At 39.0% G+C, this 18,746-nt stretch overlaps 1 protein-coding gene across 7 annotated transcripts; it reads right to left on the reverse strand.

The window, feature by feature from the left end:
• Window positions 1-2,632: 2,632 nt before the first annotated feature.
• On the reverse strand, window positions 2,633-18,358 carry LOC119263696. 7 transcript variants are annotated; one of them, XM_037539995.1, is made up of 19 exons: window positions 18,338-18,358; window positions 16,966-17,074; window positions 16,276-16,438; window positions 15,957-16,149; window positions 15,444-15,539; window positions 15,013-15,120; window positions 14,279-14,386; window positions 13,543-13,650; window positions 12,808-12,915; window positions 12,073-12,180; window positions 11,338-11,445; window positions 10,602-10,709; window positions 9,867-9,974; window positions 9,135-9,236; window positions 8,561-8,629; window positions 6,257-8,264; window positions 6,096-6,170; window positions 5,352-5,489; window positions 2,633-2,979 (listed from the first exon to the last, which is right to left on the reverse strand). In XM_037539995.1, the coding sequence occupies exons 2-19, from the start codon at window positions 17,066-17,068 to the stop codon at window positions 2,762-2,764; spliced, it is 4,029 nt and encodes a 1,342-aa protein (XP_037395892.1). In that variant the 5' UTR covers window positions 17,069-17,074; window positions 18,338-18,358; the 3' UTR covers window positions 2,633-2,761. The 7 variants fall into 7 exon arrangements, with proteins under 7 accessions (XP_037395892.1, XP_037395891.1, XP_037395893.1 ...); XM_037539994.1 differs by lacking the exon at window positions 18,338-18,358 and adding an exon at window positions 18,011-18,089; XM_037539996.1 differs by lacking the exons at window positions 14,279-14,386; window positions 18,338-18,358 and adding an exon at window positions 18,011-18,089.
• Window positions 18,359-18,746: the final 388 nt, after the last annotated feature.

Below are 18,746 nucleotides of genomic sequence, written 5' to 3' on the forward strand. Positions count from 1 at the left end.
AAGGTATAATATGCTGGACTTGATGTACTTAATTACAAAAATGGAGTGCAAAAAATATTCGTTATTTCTGTAACATCATACATTGAGAATAATAATTGTTGGCATCCAGGAAAGCCAACTACCACACACACACACACACACACACACACACACACACACACACACACATACTGGTTTCCATGTTGGATGGGGACCAACTTTCTGACCATCATTTGCGGGGACCACCCTTTCTAAAGGTCCTAGACATTTGAAAAAAATCAGGAACACTAACCGCATCATTCTAAGCCTATACACGACTTAAAACATCCGAAACGATGAAGTAATGTTTTCCCCATGCTATATGGGGACTTATGAAAAATCTAGTGAACATGGCTGATGGGGACAAAATTTACATATTATTTGCATAATTCACACAAATTCCCATTTGATTTGTGGGGACCTCAAAAAAAACATAAGTGTATTACTAATGAAAAATTACATTAATTTAAATAAAGTAAATACTCCAAAATTGCATTTGTTAAAAAAAGGTTTAATCTATAGCTAAGAATTAAAAGACAGCAGTAGTACACCAATAACAGCTCAAGTTCTAAAATATAGCTTAGCTGTTCACAATGTAGGTAAGTAGCATGAGGCCTGCAAATGGTGCTAGTGATGCAAAGCATTACACATACCTATAACAACTAGTGCTGTGCATGTTGTCCATCTTCATAACAGCAGAATTTATGTTTGAATGACTGATATTCCTAGTTTTGATAGGAATATCAGTGTGATTAAAGTGAATATTAACAGATGAAGCAGTGAAAGTATATTTCTATTCACACACAAAGCACTGAAAGTGCAGTTATTAATGTCTGAATATTTTATATCATACAAAAACGCGACCATGACAGAGAAGTGGCTTGGAAAATGGATGGATGGACAACAACTCAAACCTTTAATCCCTTCTGCTTTTCACTGTTAGAGCTACTCTTTCTTTAATTCTCATACAGTCATAACTCATTTTTTTCAAATATATTTTTAACCACTCAACCACCCAACATCAGCTAACTACTACCTGTTCACCTCACACTTCTTATCACTAAAGGGGAACTGTCATGGCCCTCTACACCCTCAGAGAGGACCTAAGATATTCTAAATACAGGGGGTCCTCGACTTACGACGTTGATCCGTTCCTATGTCGCGTCGTAAACCGATTTTCGGTGTAAGTCGGAACATACGTACATACTGTACGTAAATAACATACTGTAAGCACTTATCAAAACTAAAATGGCGTACAATGCGACTGGGGTGACGCCGTCCTCCTCGGTCCTGAGCCGCGTAACCGTGTATTCTTTCGCTGCGCACACCAAACACGAAGTTCGCGTTACGACGTTTACGACGCAAAACCACTTAAGTCAAAACAAGGCTTTATACAGTAAATGGGAGACGTGTCGTAACCACGAAACATTGTAACTCGGGACTGACGTAACCCGAGGACCTCCTGTATGCTTTAAAATTGAGCAGTTCTAATTTTATCTGATCATCTTCTGGCAAGCAACATCTAAACAAATACAAATCAGAGCAAAAAAATCAGCAAGCCTATTCAGTTTGTATTGGAATTTGAAGTGTCAAATTAAAGAAGCCCCTTTGTCAATCTGCTCGGCTGTGTGCGTGCTGTTGTGATATGAACACTTGTATGAAATGTTGGTTTTGTGTGGTATAAGGTCGTGACTGTCAGGCATTTTGAATTCCAGCCCATCATTTCCATATTCCTCTGGAGTGCACACAGAACTTGTATGATGCACACTGCTTAAGAAATTAGCTGTTTAGTTCAGGTGATAATCCTCTCTGTGCTATTTGCTCGTTGCAATTCTGAAGCTGAACTATCATTTTAATTTTTGTTTCTTAACTTTTGCAGCACTTTTGGAGAGGACACCGTAAACGAGACTGTTTTTTTTTTTTCTTCAGATGTGGGAAGGGGGGTCAGAGAGCCGAAATTTGAGTCATAGTTTGCTACTGTTTATCACTGTAATACAACTATTATTGCTATCTACTAATTGAACCTGAAGCTCATTGAAGACATTACACACATCTAAATTGCAGAATTAAAATTTTAATAAGTTCAATTTCACTTTTTGCCCAACTTTTTTCAAAGGCGTTCCGCATACAAAAAGAAAAAAAAACAAATAAAATCTTTAGACATAACATGACCACATGTCCTTGTTTCTACACTCATTGTCTATTTTATCAGCTCCACTTACTGTATAGCTGCAGTCCATCTGTTTCTCTGATACTCTGTTACCCCCTTTTACCCTGTTCTTCAGGGGTCAGGACGCCATCTACCCTCACATAGCAGGTCAGTGTTACTGCAGTGCTGAGAATGATCCACCACCCAAACAGTACCTGCTCTGTGAGGGTCCATGGGGGTCCTGACCACTGAAGAACAGGGTAACAGAGTATCAGAGAAACAGATGGACTACAGTCTGTAACTGTAGAACTACAGAGTGGAACTATACAGTAAGTGGAGCTGATAAAGTGGACAGTGAGTGTAGAAACGAGGAGGTGGTCAGAATGTTATGCCTGATTGGTGCAAATGATTCTTTTCTAAAAACATTTGCCAATAAACATTTAGCATTTTTTGCTATTTTTTTTCACTTCAGAACAAAATAACAAAATGTGGAAATGCTTTTAAAACAACAGGAAATAAGCTCCACCTTTTTGCTGAAATATGAGAAACAAAAATGACCATACCGTAGAGTTGGTAATCTTCACATTATGTATGCTACAGTTTCTTTTTGTAGGCCGTAATGCGATTGTAAACATAGAACTTCAGGTTCTGCCAGTCCCGGTTTTTAAGAGCTTCTGGTTCAGCCCTTAAGCACCTCTCACAGTCACTCTTTGCTGGTACAGTGCAAGCTGTTATGAATCGATTCATGTGCCTTTCCACCGCCTGCACCTCTGTCTGCTTCCAGGGTCTTTTCTTCTTCTGGGTAGCTTTACCTGAAAGCGGTCAGAAAAAACAAATCTGTAATTGAAAGGATAAGGAAGATTCTGAGCTGGAATTCTGATCTGAAGTTTTAATCCTATATCAGTACATATGTAAGCCTCTAAAATACAGTGCTACAGCACAGTACAGTATCAACTTTAGCTTTGTTAAAAATGATTTCAGGTGATATTAAAGTTACTTCATGTTGTGTTGCTTTTACAGTATAAGTAATACTGCAAGTACAAGTAATACTATGCATCCATCCACTCATTAAACTGCTTGAGCCTCTGTGAACATCCAGCACTGGCAGTTGGTATAGGGGCTAGTTATTGCTAATATTTTAAGTATTAGAACAGTTACTGTTACGAGTCCCATTTCAAGCACCTAGAAGACTCTACCAATGATTCAAGTAACCCCACCAACAACTACAGATGGATTTCTGAGCACTGTGATCTTGAGATCCATGTGCATACAGAACAGAACCACTTAAAGCAGTTGGGCACAACAATTCGGCAGCAAAGTGTTCAAACCATAAAGGTATTTATGGAAACATCTTAAAAGGGAAACAATAAAAAACAAAAACAGCATTAGCTGACTTAGTATGGATTTTATTAAGTAGGTGAATGCTTTTGCCCAGAAATTGGTGAGCACATAAATACACTATATTGCCAAAAGCATTTGGTCATCTGCCTTCACATGCATATGAACTTGAGTTACAGCCCATTCTGAATCCATAGGGTTTAATATGATCTCGGCCCACCCTTTGCAGCTATAACAGCTTCAACTCTTCTGGGAAGGCTTTCCACAAGGGTTAGGAGGGTGTTTATGGGAATTTCTGACAGGTCCCCGTTCTTCCAGAAGCACATTTGTGAGGTCAGACACTGATGTTGGACGAGAAGGCCTGGCTCGCAGTCTCCGCTCTACTTCATCCCAAAGGTGTTCTATCAGGTTGACGTCAGGACTCTGTGCAGGCCAGTCAGGTTCTTCCACAACAAACTTGCTCATCCATGTCTTTAGGGACCTTGCTTTGTGCACTGGGGCCGTCCTCAAAACTGTTCCCACAAAGTTGGAAGCATGAAATCTCTTGGTGCTGAAGCATTAAGAGTTCCTTTCCCTGGAACTGAGGGGCCAAGCCCAACTCCTGAAAAACAACCCCACACCATGATCCCCCCTCCACCAAACTTTACACTTGGCACAATGCAGCCAGACAAGCACTGTTGTCCTGGCAACTGCCAAACCCAGACTCGTCCATCGGAGCACTACGCACCTCAGCATCCGCTGACCCTGCTCTGTAATTTTACGTGGCCGACCACTTCGTGGCTAAGTTGCTGTCGTTCCCAGTCACTTCCGGTTAGTTATAATATCACTGACAGTTGACTGTGGAATATTTAGCAGTGAGCAAATTTTACGACTGGACTTGCTGCACAGGTGGCGTCCGATCACGGTACCACACTGGAATTCACTGAGCTCCTGAGAGCGACCCATTCTTTCACTAATGTCTGTAGAAGCAGTCTGCAGGCCTAGGGGCTCGGCTTTATACACCTGTGGCCATGGAAGTGACTGGAACACCTGAATTCAATGATTGGATTGGTGACTGAATACTTTTGGCAATATAGTGTACCTGGTTAAAGAACTCCCTCTGTTACTGTGTTAATGATTGGTTTAATGAGTGAGCAACAGTTTGTGAAATCTGTAAATTGCTGTACTGCTCATTTTTTAGCCTTTACAGAGAAAAGTAACAAAAATTTAAATAGCACAGATTTTTAATTTTTCAGTGACAAAATTACTGGGGATGCATCAATAACACAATAATATAATCAATAACATTGTACCAGCCGATACCATGCTCATTAACTTGTACTTGACCTCAAAAAAATTTACTGTTATCAAAATCCAATACCAGCTGATACCTTGTGGCATAAGCCAAGTGTGCACTGCTGCACAAATGAACAAATGACACCAGCTGGCAGTGAAGGAGGTTCTGCTCTCACAGAGAAAAGTTGCAGACTCCATGAGAGTCAGACCAAAATCCGTCTGTAACCTTAAGCGTTCCTCCTTGGCAGATTCCCACCAGACATAAACTCAGATGCACATGCAGTCATTCTCTCTAAGAACTAAACAATTCTAAGGAGGTTATGGTGTTGTATGGCAAAATCAGTATTGGCAAGTACTAAGAAACATGTACTTTTGCTAAGTCTGGAAAAAAATGGTATTGATGCACCAATAAAATTACAAGCAGATGTCAGGTGGTCAGTGATTCAAAGGTGGGCAGTCTTTTTATATTCCCATGTGGCTGCCATCAGTGTTACCACAGCATTTTCTAGTTTAATTCATACACTGACAGTATGTCTCTAACATACAAAATAAAAATGTGTAAAGAGATTACCTTTGGAAGAATGCCTCATAGCACCGAATCTTGAAGGTGTCTCATCTTCATCTGATAGTCGTTTGTATTTCTTAGGTGGTGGTGGTGGCGGCATTTCATTCTTCTTGGTGGGAGAAAGTGACTCTTCTGCTGATGGCTCTATAGAAATTAATTCATAATCGAATAATTTCAAAATGCCTCAGAATGCTGACAATACATTAAGGATGTTTGAGTTATAGTTAGTGCATTTAAGTGCATTAAACCATTAAAGCATAATTGTGCAATTAAAGCATAAATTTTATAAGTATATTCATCTTCTTTTTATTATAATCAGTGTACAATAAAAAGCCACGACAAAAAGTGCCAACCGGCTCAAGTTCACTCAGTTTACCTGGGTAGTCTAGACAGCTAAAAGTGTTTAGACAAAAAACAGACCTAACCATGAAAGTATGACTGTCATGGAATTACAGTAGGTTTGATTTAAGTATCCCATTAATTATGTTTGATTTTTTTTTACATCACTGTTTTTGTTTTTTTTGTTTTTTTTACAGTCATTCCATATCCTAAAGATATGCACATTTGACAAACTATATTACACTATAATGACAACAAATCATTGTCATTATCCATTAGTTAGCTAAATAACTATATAATAATAGCTGAAACTCCTATGTGTTGGGACTTACAATAAAAAGCAAGAAATTAAGTTTATCACGATAGTGGCAAAATATACTGTTTCAACAGTAATTTACTGACAAAACATACCATCAACAGTAGATGTTGATGATGAACGCTTTTCCTCCTGTGCACTCGTGTCTTCATCACTGTCCAGAATTTTTTCTGTGAGACATATACAAAGTATAGCTTAACAATGTGATTAAACAAAAAGGAATAGAGAATAAACAAATGAAAGTCAAATAACTCACCATCTGGATCTATCCCAATTTCATCCAAGTTCTTGCCATGAAACTCTGCTAATCTTCCTTGCTCCAGTGCCATTAGAACTTTGCTGATCTTGGCGAGCTGCAGCGTCTTCTCAGGTAGTCGATAGAACTCACGATGGATTCTTATATCATGTCCAAGAAAATTGGCAAGCTGATCCATCTCTGTATCTGTCATGTTCAGGACTGTTGAAAGGGTTGCAGCATGCTTTCGCAGTCTGGTAGATGTTAGCGACTCGGGGCACCTTGCACCACATGCCTTTGCAAAGCCACGAATGCAGTCTGAACCTCGGAAATGTGTCATAGCTTCTGGTCTTGCAAACATATAACCATTGTCCTTTAGAACCCCACAAGCCTCTCTCTGCTTAACAAGGAGTTCTAACGCACCCAGCATTTTTGGAGTCAGAAGAATTGGAACCGGGCGACCGCGTTTTCCTCTAATAACAATCCTTGAGAAGTGTCTGCAGAGTTTTTTTTCCACTTCAGAGAGCGCCCAGTCCACATCCACATGTGGGTCAGAAGTGTCTCTTGATGAAAATGCAGATAAGGGCATGCTTGCCACCTCTCCTTCCCTGCGCCGGTTAAAAAGTATGATCTGGGCCAGACACACCTTTGCCAGCTCCATCCAGGCCTTTGTAGAGGGACTTTCAGAGAGTGAATTGTACCACTCATCTTGCACTTGAGTGAGATATGCATGCATTTTTTGGACATCTTCGGTAAAGGGCATGACAGTAGGCACATTCCACTTTGCTTCCCTGATGTTCCTCAAAGCTGTAGCCGAGATCAGTTCATTCCACTTTTCCTGATGAACATCCTGAAACTCACTGGCATTCTTCACAAGTTTGTCATTGTTTGAGATTAATCCCTGAGCTTTTAAGAGTTTGCTTACTTTAACCAGGGTATTCCCAAGTTTGTTTGCTAGTGATGGAATCAAAAACTTATTTGTTTCACTGTCATACCCACATGTCAACTTGACAGCTTTGACAGTCTCCATGTACTTCTTTGGATTTATGAGGTCTTCCATTTTTTTTAAGGTGGTGACTTTTCTAGCATTGCGAATCAGCCTTCCCATTTCTCGCATCTTCTCTCGCACAGACTGTTGATTTTTGGCTGATGTTCCACCTTTGTTTAACAAGTGCTGCCCAACATCAATAATGACTTGGTCATTTTTTACTATATCTGTAATTGGGTCAGGATTCATGGCACTGATTACTCCCCACAGTTGTTTACTAATAGTTGAAGGTACAGGCCCTGTGTATGTACACATGGACTGAACACGGTTCTTTCCTGGTTTGGGGGCAACCGATCCAGGTCGAAGTCTACAACTGCGCACATGTCGCCATAGCACCCTTCTTGTAAAAAGTCCTTGACAGTATGCACAGTGCATGAAGTCATTTCCTTGCACTTCTTTAGGTGGACGTTTAAATGGCACTAGTTTTCCCTTTCCTGACTCCATGACAGCAGCATTGTGAGCATAGTTTCCTCGGTTGCGAATGTAGTTTAGATGGGTTTTTCTCTCCTTGGAACCCTTTGGAAAGCTTAAAGCTTTAGCCACATCAGATTTATCTTGGTGTGCATGTTCAAGATGCCTTGCCATCTTAGCATAAGGGATACAGCAATACAAGCAATACTGTCTCTTGTTGTACACTCTCTTCCCACCTTTTTTTGTGCATGCACCAACAACAATGCTGTCATTTACATTCTGACTTGAACATGGTTCTTCATCTGATCCAGACACTTCAGATGTAAGTCTGTGCCTATCAGAGATCATTTTGTCTGAAGTTGTGGAGTCACAGACAGGGGAACTCACTGAGCCATAGACATCCAGTAAATCATCATGAGACTTATATTTTGGTTTAAGGCTATCATCACTGTCCCTTTCAGAAGTAGTATCTGGAATGTAATTATCTGAACTGTCTGGTGTAGAATCATCTTCACCCTCTGATGTAGAATCATACAGTTCATCAGAATTTTCAAGATCTGTGTCTTTTATCTAAAAAACAAAAATAATGAGAAATCTGTAAATCTGCAACAATTAGTTAAACAGTTTATCAGTAAATTGACAAGTAAATCAGCAACTATTCTGACAATTGTATAAGGGTTGATTTTTTACTTCTTGTACAAAAAAAAGTACTGCATGGATTTTCACTGTTTGTTGGTATTTTACAGACCAAATGATTTATCAATGAATAATTCAACACACTGAATAACTGATCATGAAAAAGGTTGTTGTTTGAAGTTGTAAATACAACCTCAGATCTTCGTTTTGCCACTTAATTGAAAACTTACTATGACACTCTTAGTCCGTCTCAGTCTTGGTACAAAAACTTCATTTTTGTTTTCAAAACATGTCACAATCTGTTAATGAAACAAACAAAATAAATAACATTTAACACCATTATTTGGAGAGACACATACACACATATTACTTGAAAAAAAATGAACAAAGAAAAACATCAAATTCATAACAGAATATTTCTTCTTGTCCAATCAAGCTCTGCATTCATACATGTTAAACAAAATAACCTTTCTGAGAATATTTCACACTATATGCTAAAGTTCCTTGTGGGAACCAGTCCAATTTTTCAAACACACTATCTGCTCACACTCTGACTGAAGGTGTGTTGCGGGGACGTCGTGAGTGTCCAGAATAGAATGACAATTAACCAAGATAAAAATCCCTGTGAAAGTTCAAATCTGCTGGAAAAGTTCCAATACCACTCATAACATTAAGCTGTGCGCAGGTATACTGACTCAAACTAGATCACAGTTACAATTAAATGCCTTTTTCCTTTTAGATGCTTAAAATAACAAAACAACAAAAAAGTGACAAGGACAGACTGGAGAATTCAATCTACAGTACCTGTTGAGGAGTGTTGGCTGGACCAGTAGCATCATCCATCTCTGACAGGAGACAAGGATGGGAGTTGCACGCCGCCATAGTATTAACTTTAATGCAGCATGTCTGTAAATGGAAATTTCATATTAAATGCTATTTTAGAAAATGAAAATATAGAAAAAAAAAAAAATCTGATGAAAATGCTGCGTGACATGAAAAAAGACTTATTACTTCTTCAGACAAAATCTCTACAATGAGATGCATGGCAACATACACCAGACTTCAGAGAAAAAAAAGTAAAACAAAGAATTTCTTTATGTCAAGCCAAGACCTGTCTACCCTTTACACACCAAAAATATAAGAGGCTTTGTGGGCACCTTTCACACTCTATGCTAAAGTTCCTTGTGGGGACCAGTTTTTATCCAAGTTTTCAAACGCTGTTTCGATCCATTCAAACACACCTTCTGCTGACACACTGACTGAAGGTGTGTTGTGGGGACATCGTGAGTCTCCAGAATAGGGTGATAATTAACCAAGATAAAAATCCCTGTGAAAGTTCAAATCTGCTCTACCTGTCCCACTACCACTAAGCTACTGTAAGCACATCATTAAACTGTGTTCGGGTCTACTGACTCACACTAGATAACAGTCTAAATAAATTTCTTCCTCCTTTTAGGTGCTAAAAATAACAAAACTAAAAAAACTTGACAAAGAAAGACTGTAGAGGTCAAATTGAAGCTATGATCATGAATGTACCTGTTGAGTAGTGTTGGTTGGACCAGTAGCATCATCCATCTGAGTCTTTGAAAGGTGGGAAGGACGGGAGTCGTGCGCTACCATAGCATTATCTGTAACGCTGCTTATCTGTAAATGGATATTTCATAAAGACACTATTTTAGAAAACTAAAATATAGAAACAAAAATCAATCTGATGAAAATGCTGTATGACAGACAAAAAGACTAACTACTTCTTCAGACAAAATCTCTTAGAGGAGATGCATGGCAACATACACCAGACTTCAGAGAAAAAAAAAGTCAAATCATAAAAAATTTCTTTCTGCCCAGCCAAGCTCTGACCACCTTTACACACCCTAAACAGGTTTTATGGGCACCTTTCACACTCTATGCTAAAGTTACTTGTGGGGACCAGTTTTTATCCAAGTTTTCAAACGCTGTTTCGATCCATTCAAACACACCTTCTGCTCACACACTGACTGAAGGTGTGTTGTGGGGACATCGTGAGCGTCCAGAATAGAGTGATAATTAACCAAGATAAAAATCCCTGTGAAAGTTCAAATCTGCTCTACCTGTCCCACTACCACTAAGCTACTGTATGCACATCATTAAACTGTGTTCGGGTTTACTGACTCACACTAGATCACAGTCTAAATAAATTTCTTCCTCCTTTTCGATGCTTAAAATAACAAAACTAAAAAAACTTGACAAAGAAAGACTGTAGAGGTCAAATTGAAGCTATGAACATGAATGTACCTGTTGAGTAGTGTTGGTTGGACCAGTAGCATCATCCATCTGAGACTTTGAAAGGCGGGAAGGACGGGAGTCGTGCGCTACCATAGCATTATCTGTAACGCTGCTTGTCTGTAAATGCATATTTCATAAAGACACTATTTTAGAAAACTAAAATATAGAAACAAAAATCAATCTGATGAAAATGCTGTATGACAGACAAAAAGACTAACTACTTCTTCAGACAAAATCTCTTAGAGGAGATGCATGGCAACATACACCAGACTTCAGAGAAAAAAAAAGTCAAATCATAAAAAATTTCTTTCTGCCCAGCCAAGCTCTGACCATCTTTACACACCCTAAACAGGTTTTATGGGCACCTTTCACACTCTATGCAAAAGTTCCTTGTGGGGACCAGTTTTTATCCAAGTTTTCAAACGCTGTTTCGATCCATTCAAACACACCTTCTGCTCACACACTGACTGAAGGTGTGTTGTGGGGACATCGTGAGCGTCCAGAATAGAGTGATAATTAACCAAGATAAAAATCCCTGTGAAAGTTCAAATCTGCTCTACCTGTCCCACTACCACTAAGCTACTGTATGCACATCATTAAACTGTGTTCGGGTCTACTGACTCACACTAGATAACAGTCTAAATAAATTTCTTCCTCCTTTTAGGTGCTAAAAATAACAAAACTAAAAAAACCGTGACAAAGAAAGACTGTAAAACTCTATACGGAGCTATGAACATGAACGTACCTGTTGAGTAGTGTTGGTTGGACCAGTAGCATCATCCATTTGAGTCTTTGACAGGAGGGAAGGACGGGAGTCGTGCGCTACCATAGCATTATCTGTAATGCTGCTTATCTGTAAATGGATATTTCATAAAGACACTATTTTAGAAAACTAAAACATAGGAAAAAAGGTCAATCTGATGAAAATACTGTATGACAGACAAAAACACTGACTGCCTCTTCAGACAAAATCTCTTAGAGGAGATGCATGGCAACATACACCAGACTTCAGAGAAAAAAAAAGTAAAATAATAAAAAATTTCTTTCTGCCCAGCCAAGCTCTGACCACCTTTACACACCCTAAACAGGTTTTATGGGCACCTTTCACACTCTATGCAAAAGTTCCTTGTGGGGACCAGTTTTTATCCAAGTTTTCAAACGCTGTTTCGATCCATTCAAACACACCTTCTGCTCACACACTGACTGAAGGTGTGTTGTGGGGACATCGTGAGCGTCCAGAATAGAGTGATAATTAACCAAGATAAAAATCCCTGTGAAAGCTCAAATCTGCTCTACCTGTCCCACTACCACTAAGCTACTGTATGCACATCATTAAACTGTGTTCGGGTCTACTGACTCACACTAGATCACAGTCAAAATGAATTTCTTCCTCCTTTTAGGTGCTAAAAATAACAAAACTAAAAAAACTTGACAAAGAAAGACTGTAGAGGTCAAATTGAAGCTATGATCATGAATGTACCTGTTGAGTAGTGCTGGTTGGACCAGTAGCATCATCCATCTGAGTCTTTGAAAGGTGGGAAGGACGGGAGTCGTGCGCTACCATAGCATTATCTGTAACGCTGCTTATCTGTAAATGCATATTTCATAAAGACACTATTTTAGAAAACTAAAACATAGGAAAAAAGGTCAATCTGATGAAAATACTGTATGACAGACAAAAACACTGACTGCCTCTTCAGACAAAATCTCTTAGAGGAGATGCATGGCAACATACACCATACTTCAGAGAAAAAAAAAGTAAAATCATAAAAAATTTCTTTCTGCCCAGCCAAGCTCTGACCATCTTTACACACCCTAAACAGGTTTTATGGGCACCTTTCACACTCTATGCAAAAGTTCCTTGTGGGGACCAGTTTTTATCCAAGTTTTCAAACGCTGTTTCGATCCATTCAAACACACCTTCTGCTCACACACTGACTGAAGGTGTGTTGTGGGGACGTCGTGAGCGTCCAGAACAGAGTGATAATTAACCAAGATAAAAATCCCTGTGAAAGTTCAAATCTGCTCTACCTGTCCCACTACCACTAAGCTACTGTATGCACATCATTAAACTGTGTTCGGGTTTACTGACTCACACTAGATCACAGTCTAAATAAATGTCTTCCTCCTTTTCGATGCTTAAAATAACAAAACTAAAAAAACTTGACAAAGAAAGACTGTAGAGGTCAAATTGAAGCTATGAACATGAATGTACCTGTTGAGTAGTGTTGGTTGGACCAGTAGCATCATCCATCTGAGACTTTGAAAGGCGGGAAGGACGGGAGTCGTGCGCTACCATAGCATTATCTGTAACGCTGCTTGTCTGTAAATGGATATTTCATAAAGACACTATTTTAGAAAACTAAAATATAGAAACAAAAATCAATCTGATGAAAATGCTGTATGACAGACAAAAAGACTAACTACTTCTTCAGACAAAATCTCTTAGAGGAGATGCATGGCAACATAGACCAGACTTCAGAGAAAAAAAAAGTAAAATCATAAAAAATTTCTTTCTGCCCAGCCAAGCTCTGACCACCTTTACACACCCTAAACAGGTTTTATGGGCACCTTTCACACTCTATGCTAAAGTTACTTGTGGGGACCAGTTTTTATCCAAGTTTTCAAACGCTGTTTCGATCCATTCAAACACACCTTCTGCTCACACACTGACTGAAGGTGTGTTGTGGGGACATCGTGAGCGTCCAGAATAGAGTGATAATTAACCAAGATAAAAATCCCTGTGAAAGTTCAAATCTGCTCTACCTGTCCCACTACCACTAAGCTACTGTATGCACATCATTAAACTGTGTTCGGGTTTACTGACTCACACTAGATCACAGTCTAAATAAATTTCTTCCTCCTTTTCGATGCTTAAAATAACAAAACTAAAAAAACTTGACAAAGAAAGACTGTAGAGGTCAAATTGAAGCTATGAACATGAACGTACCTGTTGAGTAGTGTTGGTTGGACCAGTAGCATCATCCATCTGAGACTTTGAAAGGCGGGAAGGACGGGAGTCGTGCGCTACCATAGCATTATCTGTAACGCTGCTTGTCTGTAAATGCATATTTCATAAAGACACTATTTTAGAAAACTAAAATATAGAAACAAAAATCAATCTGATGAAAATGCTGTACGACAGACAAAAAGACTAACTACTTCTTCAGACAAAATCTCTTAGAGGAGATGCATGGCAACATACACCAGACTTCAGAGAAAAAAAAAGTCAAATCATAAAAAATTTCTTTCTGCCCAGCCAAGCTCTGACCACCTTTACACACCCTAAACAGGTTTTATGGGCACCTTTCACACTCTATGCTAAAGTTACTTGTGGGGACCAGTTTTTATCCAAGTTTTCAAACGCTGTTTCGATCCATTCAAACACACCTTCTGCTGACACACTGACTGAAGGTGTGTTGTGGGGACGTCGTGAGCGTCCAGAATAGAGTGATAATTAACCAAGATTAAAATCCCTGTGAAAGTTCAAATCTGCTCTACCTGTCCCACTACCACTAAGCTACTGTAAGCACATCATTAAACTGTGTTCGGGTCTACTGACTCACACTAGATAACAGTCTAAATAAATTTCTTCCTCCTTTTAGGTGCTAAAAATAACAAAACTAAAAAAACCGTGACAAAGAAAGACTGTAAAACTCTATACGGAGCTATGAACATGAATGTACCTGTTGAGTAGTGTTAGTTGGACCAGTAGCATCATCCATTTGAGTCTTTGACAGGAGGGAAGGACGGGAGTCGTGCGCTACCATAGCATTATCTGTAACGCTGCTTATCTGTAAATGCATATTTCATAAAGACACTATTTTAGAAAACTAAAACATAGGAAAAAAGGTCAATCTGATGAAAATACTGTATGACAGACAAAAACACTGACTGCCTCTTCAGACAAAATCTCTTAGAGGAGATGCATGGCAACATACACCAGACTTCAGAGAAAAAAAAAGTAAAATAAAAAAAAATTTCTTTCTGCCCAGCCAAGCTCTGACCACCTTTACACACCCTAAACAGGTTTTTGGGCACCTTTCACACTCTATGCTAAAGTTCCTTGTGGGGACCAGTTTTTATCCAAGTTTTCAAACGCTGTTTCGATCCATTCAAACACACCTTCTGCTGACACACTGACTGAAGGTGTGTTGTGGGGACGTCGTGAGTGTCCAGAATAGAGTGATAATTAACCAAGATTAAAATCCCTGTGAAAGTTCAAATCTGCTCTACCTGTCCCACTACCACTAAGCTACTGGACATACAACATTAAATTGTGTTTGGGTCTACTGCCTCACACTAGATCACAGTCTAAATAAATTTCTTCCTCCTTTTCGATGCTTAAAATAACAAAACTAAAAAAACTTGACAAAGAAAGACTGTAGAGGTCAAATTGAAGCTATGAACATGAATGTACCTGTTGAGTAGTGTTGGTTGGACCAGTAGCATCATCCATCTGAGACTTTGAGAGGAGGGTCCGTCCGAAGTTGCATGCCGCCATAGTATCAGCTTGTATGCTGCTTATCTATAAAGGCAGTTTTTAGTGATATGCTTCTGTTTCTGTTTACATTTACATTTATGGCATTTGGCTGATGCTCTTATCCAGAGCGACTTAAAATTCAACCCTAACCCTAACCCATTTGATCATTTTACACAAGTAGGCGAAGGCAGTGTTAGAAGTCTTGCCCAAGGACTCTTATTGGTATAGTGTAGGGTGTTTACCCAGGCGGGGACTGAACCCTAGTCTACAGCATAGAAGGCAGAGGTGTTAACCACTACACTAACCAACCACACTGTTTTACATAATCTGTATGCAATTAAACATTTGATTTAAAATTGTTATTATACCTGCTGAGTTTTCACATTATGTTCATCCCCAGTCTTTAAATGGAAGGGATGGTTGGAGTTCTCTACATTTGCATCATTAGCTGTTTCTTCACCCACCTGCAACATTTTTAATAAGAATTAGTTATAAAGCAGAAATCCGATTCCTGTCTAACTCATGCAGATCCAGAGTTTCACCATTATCTGATTATTCAAGACTATGTAAACACATTGAATTAGATACTGACACAATCTGATTTTCTGCAATTATCAGATTATTAAATGTACACAAAGTGAATCAGTTACTGACACAGTCTGTTATTCTGCAGTTATCAGATTATTAAGTGCATGTAAACACACTCACTAATCTAAAATAATTGGTATTTTGATTGGTATTTTGTTATGCAGATTTTTTTCTCAAAGTAATAGAGACAAACATATTTCTAATTTATTCAAACTATAATTCAAGCACAAGGTTATTTAATACATTCTGAAACACTGATAGCCGTTCTGTTTACTGTGTACTGTGCAACATACCTTTGTTCTCCACGGGCAATCTTCACCTCCATAGTCATAAGTTACTTCTTCTCCTTCTTTGATGTCATTCAAGGCAAACAAACAAAGGTGGGGTTTTCCATTCACGTCAATTTTTTTCATCCTACAGTTTGGATGTTGGTGTTCGTCATTAACTAGCCGTCCAAATGATCCATCTTCTCTAGCGGCATCAATACTTATAAAGATGGAAACATAAAAAAGGGCTTACACAATATATTACACCAAAATTAGAGTATCACTTAGTTTAGCGTAGTATAGTTCAGTATAAGGAGTGTAGTTTAGGAACAACTTGAAATCTTACCACCATGTTTTCCCTCTCCACTTAAACGCAAACATAAATGCAGCACATGACGGGTGGTAAAGTTTTCTTCTTCTCTGGGATTCTGCATCATTTATCATATCTCCTCTATATTCAACAACAAAATCTCCTTTGCAAATTGAACCCTTTGCAAATACACCACGTCCTGTAAAACACAACAAAAACATTTTCAACAAAACAGGAAAACTTTTCTCTATTCTACCATTATTCATTTGTCTATGGTAATATGAACCACAAAAAAAAAACACAAAAATTGACCTCAACAGATGGTCGCTCATTTGAGATAGACAGCAATATAGTGCCTATTTAATGTACCCTGAAGGTTTGCATCAGATGCTCATATGGGCGGTATGGGCAACAATTTATATCATGGTATAATTAAGATTACTGATGCTTTTGGTGTATATCACAGTTTAGTATATTTACATTAATGGCTACCACAAAGGACTGACTTTTACTGCAGCTCACTACACAAGAGGTGAGGGAGTCAGTGAGGTCTGCACTGTTTGTATGTTGTGTTATCTGCATTTACATGCACACTGGTATAAAAGTAATGACAAAACTAATACCTTAAAAAGAGTTTCACCTGGTAAACCACATGAACTGGTATATCACCCAACCAGTGTTAGATTAATAATTACTAACTAATAAATCTATCAGACACCACCTTACCTTTCACTGCATTGATGTATTTCACCTCTAGTCTGCATGTTTTGTCTGTCTTTGAAACAACGTGCTGAATTGCATCCTTAAGGGGACTGATACGGGGTGGCATTTCAAACTGCAGGGAAATATTTCACAAGTTAGTTATCAATGGATTTAATTAAGGATTGAGAACTTTACAATGATTACCTATATATGATTTTTAAAATTTATTTCTTATACCCAGATACTTCAACAGCAAAGGAACTGCATACTTTCAAGATTTCTCATTTTTTCAGGCCACCACCTCTGAAAAGCCTTTGAGTAACATATGAAACTCAAATATAAAACAAAAATGGGAATGTGGTAGAGTTCAGTGTAAAAACAGGTTTGTATAATCCAGCTTCTGGTTTACCATGCCCAGTGTTAAATCACTCAGGGCCAATATCTATATAAAATATAGCTGTGAAATAAACTATAATCAAGATGTTTTATTTGTTTGTTTGTTTTTAACAACCTAGTAAAGTGAATGACACCATGAAATTGGGCTGCAAAGTCAACCTGGTCTGTGCAGTAAAAAGTAGTAAAGCCTAAGACCTCGAGCTCAGTTAAATAGCTGGCCCAATGCTCTCACTTTGGTTTAGCTCGGTTTAGCTTTCAGTGCTTTGACTTTTTCCCTTCGGTTTTGTTACTTGCTGATGCTCCAACGCCGAAATATGTTGTTTTAACGTCGTAGGGCACAAACCACTTCAGCCGCGGCTGCCGGGAATGGAAGGGATTAAGAGCTTAACCGCGAGGTTGGAACTGGCTTGTGTTTCGAACTGGCCCGCTCCATCTTAAATGAAGCGGCAGTTAATGTTATAAGAACTGAGGCGCCATAATGTAATTGCTGCACCGCTTAAGGTGGAACGGCAAAATTCGAACTAGACGTTGGCGAAACGGAAGCCATCTTCAGCCCACTTTAGCCAGGGCACGATTCTTACCACGAGAAAGGTTTATGAACGTGTTTCTCCATAACACGCAAAACTCTGCCGGGTTCGGTTCGGTACATTTCACAGAAACATTGGACACTTACTGAACACCTCTCAACGCCTCCCTGCCTGCTGACCTCTGGGCTTTAAATCACTTCTATCTGCTGAATGTACAGCTTAATGCCAGCTGTGTTAATGATGAAGGTACACGTGGCTTCAAATTAAAAGTCTGCCAACGTAACGCGCAGAGAAAAAGAAAGTTAATTGTATTACATTTCTCTATAAAGCACTCTAGGTCAAAATCTGTGGTTTTATGTGTATTCTATGAATTCACTTAAAGTCACTAAAATGTAAATGTATAATTGTGTGTTTATATACATACATACATACATACATACACACACACTATATTGCCAAAAGTATTCAGTCACCTTTGCAAATCATTGAATTGAGGTGTTCCAGTCACTTCCATGACCGCAGGTGTGTAAAGCCGAGCCCCTAGGCCTGCAGACTGCTTCTACAGACATTAGTGAAAGAATGGGTCGCTCTCAGGAGCTCAGAGAATTCCAGCGTGGTGCCGTGATCGGACGCCACCTGTGCAGCAAGTCCAGTTGTGAAATTTCCTCACTACTAAATATTCCACAGTCCACTGTCAGTGGGATTATAACAAAGTGGAAGCGATTGGGAACGACAGCAACTCAGCCACGAAGTGGTCGGCCATGTAAAATGACAGAGCGGTCAGCGGATGCTGAGGGGCATAGTGCACAGAGGTCACCGACTTTCTGCAGAGTCAATCACTACAGACCTCCAAACTTCATGTGGCCTTCAGATCAGCTCAAG

This window comes from Pygocentrus nattereri, chromosome 7, assembly GCF_015220715.1.
Source record: "Pygocentrus nattereri isolate fPygNat1 chromosome 7, fPygNat1.pri, whole genome shotgun sequence".
Classification (NCBI taxonomy): Eukaryota; Metazoa; Chordata; class Actinopteri; order Characiformes; family Serrasalmidae; genus Pygocentrus; species Pygocentrus nattereri.

Excerpts from the sequence above, each read along its gene's own strand:
- LOC119263696 (XM_037539995.1), bottom strand. The coding sequence starts at position 17,068 with ATGCCACCCCGTATCAGTCCCCTTAAGGATGCAATTCAGCACGTTGTT. Across the intron at positions 15,121-15,443 it reads ATAATGTGAAAACTCAGCAG|ATAAGCAGCATACAAGCTGA; the intron begins GTATAATAACAA and ends CTGCCTTTATAG. Across the intron at positions 5,490-6,095 it reads ATCAACATCTACTGTTGATG|AGCCATCAGCAGAAGAGTCA; the intron begins GTATGTTTTGTC and ends TAATTTCTATAG.